The 2,500-nt window shown below is 39.6% G+C and overlaps 1 protein-coding gene across 5 annotated transcripts in view; it reads left to right on the forward strand.

The window, feature by feature from the left end:
- LOC137968976 (nuclear envelope integral membrane protein 1-like) overlaps positions 1–2,500 on the forward strand; it is a 15,195-nt gene that overhangs the window by 7,923 nt on the left and 4,772 nt on the right. For all 5 annotated transcript variants that reach the window (XM_068815481.1, XM_068815483.1, XM_068815485.1 and 2 more), the window contains exon 7: positions 1,698–1,920. In XM_068815481.1, coding sequence (XP_068671582.1) covers positions 1,698–1,920 — 223 coding nt within the window. The remainder of the gene's footprint in view (positions 1–1,697; positions 1,921–2,500) is intronic.

Below are 2,500 nucleotides of genomic sequence, written 5' to 3' on the forward strand. Positions count from 1 at the left end.
CAACAACTTTCAGTGTCTTTAAATAACCGCTAATTAAAATGCTGCCTTTTCGTAACACTTACTAAAGATAGTTACTAGTTTTCTGGGAGAAGGAACATTATATTACGCAGTGAAATTCTTTTCTTCTTAGGAGAGCTCGGGACGAAGATTAGCGCCCTGGAAGGCCCCATTTGATCACACTTATTGGAGGCGTTAAACAGAGTTGGCGGCTTAGAGCTATCAAGTAGTCTCTTAATAACATTAGTTCAAATTTGTGTGTTATGCAACTAAAATGGTTTTCAAATAGAAACACACAATTTTAAATTTACAAAACATGTTTCGGATGATCGACATCCATCGTCAGTTGTGAATACAAGTGAACCGCTAGTCGGTGTTATATAAAGATAGCTAATAAAATGCGTGAGTACTGATTAAATAACAACGTGAATGTGAGGTAATAGAAAATACAATGATGAGAAGACAATGGGTATTGGACGAGGAAAAAATTACAATGAAAGTGTTAAATTGACATGATTAACTTGCTTGTTTAATGAGGGTTTTTCCCAACCTACGTGTAAGGCCTCCTTGATTTTTATTTGAAAAGGCGTCGAGGCGGTGTCAAGGATTGAAAAACAATCCTCTGAGCATAAAGATCTGCATGCTTCTGACCCATTAATGTGCTGAAAGATATGCGAGTTCTTATCAGATGTTAAATGTTCTCGAACACGTGTAGCAAGATGTCGGTTTGTTTTGCCTTTTATGTCAATTTAACACTTTCATTGTAATTTTTCCTCGTCCAATACCCATTGTCTTCTCATCATTGTATTTTCTATTACCTCACATTCACGTTGTTATTTAATCAGTACTCATGCATTTTATTAGCTATCTTTATATAACACCGACTAGCGGTTCACTTGTGTTCACTACTGACGATGGATGTCGATCATCCGAAACATCTTTTGTAAATTTAAAATTGTGTGTTTCTATTTGAAAGTTATTTCTTGTCTGCTATTAGTTCGAAAGTTTGGAACTAAAATGGTGTAGAACGCGCGCTCTAATGATTGGTCAAACTAACTGATGGGTTGTAGTCTTCGGCCTGCTCGACTTAATAGGCGTGCTTTTCCACTCGATTTAGTCACCCAAAGATGCAAATTGTCAACCTCGTTTTATTGCGCCCTCTTTTAGTTTTCCAGTTTCCTATGTATGGCACTTGCGCTTCGTTCTCGGGCCGTAAATTGGAGTAGGAAAAGCGCGGGCAGTAACCCGGCTCTTGAACACGGTTAGTGAGAGGTATTAAGCAAGGCTTTCTGACTATCCGCGATTCGCCATAGAAAACAAATACATTTTTTCAGTATGGTTATCATTTTGCGTGAGTGCGTCTTCAATCAGTCTGCCAAGTCAGTCCTTAGCAAAGTATTGGGTATTATCAGTATTGAATGGGCAGCATTACCGTTGGTTTTCGTAATGTACCTGTACCACCTCTGCTTGGAAAAAGTAGTTGAGGTCAGCTGATTATCAAGCTCTCCATTTCGAGAATCACAAGGAAGCCAGCGCGAGCGACACGCAGGACTTATCGTGATACGCAGGAATTGCGAGATATCCTACGCGAGCGACACGAAGGACGCCTTGCTACCCCTGATCCCCTGCGATCCTCAAAATGGAAAGCTTCCTCACGTACAAACTTCAAGTGAATAGAAGCCTCTGCCTTGTATTTTCAGGTGCGATTAGCTTCTGCGTCTGTTATTATTATGGCCCAGTGACAAGTGATCGTGGTCTGGACCTTATAAGATGGATGTTACAGTCTGTTGGACTGTTGCTGCTCTACATGGGCACTCGATCAGACGAAGTATCTATTGCTCTGGTGGTCATCGTTTTTCTTTCGCATAAAATTCGCAGCAGTGGGATTCTATTGCACTTCGTGAGACTGCTTCCTCATAAGTGGTAAGTCATAAATTAAAAAAAAAAAAAACGCAGAACAACGTGGATATCATTGACTTCTCCTATCGTTATTAAGGACGGTGCCTACTAATTCATAGGTATTTTTGCGCGGTTTACTGACTCTGCGGGAAAAGCAGATGTTAACAAGTTTTATTGAAATCCAGAAACAAAAATTGGGGGTAACCACGCATTTTTCAAAGATAATTAATCAACGATATTTGTAAAAAGCTTTAAAGTACAAAGCTATGTATGGCGTTCTTCTCCAAATTGAAGTTTATTTATCTCCAAAAAATGCGAGGTAACCCCCAATTTTCTTTTTGGATACCAAGAGCTTTAGCTAAGTTCTGCTTTCTCCGCATACTTTTAAACCGCTCAAAAATACCCTTCGATTAGTAAGCTCCACCAATAGGGAACCCGAGTATCCCGAGATGCGCAGAACGTATGCGCAATAACAATAGTAAGCACCGTCCTTAAGAAGCTTCACTGAGAAAGAAGGACACGGAACGATGAAGGCTATAAAATAGCCACATGAAAGAGTAATGAAAGAAATGTGTAGTTGAAGTGCGGTTTAAATACGAAAAAT

This window comes from Montipora foliosa, chromosome 8 (assembly GCF_036669935.1).
Source record: "Montipora foliosa isolate CH-2021 chromosome 8, ASM3666993v2, whole genome shotgun sequence".
In the NCBI taxonomy this organism is placed as follows: Eukaryota; Metazoa; Cnidaria; class Anthozoa; order Scleractinia; family Acroporidae; genus Montipora; species Montipora foliosa.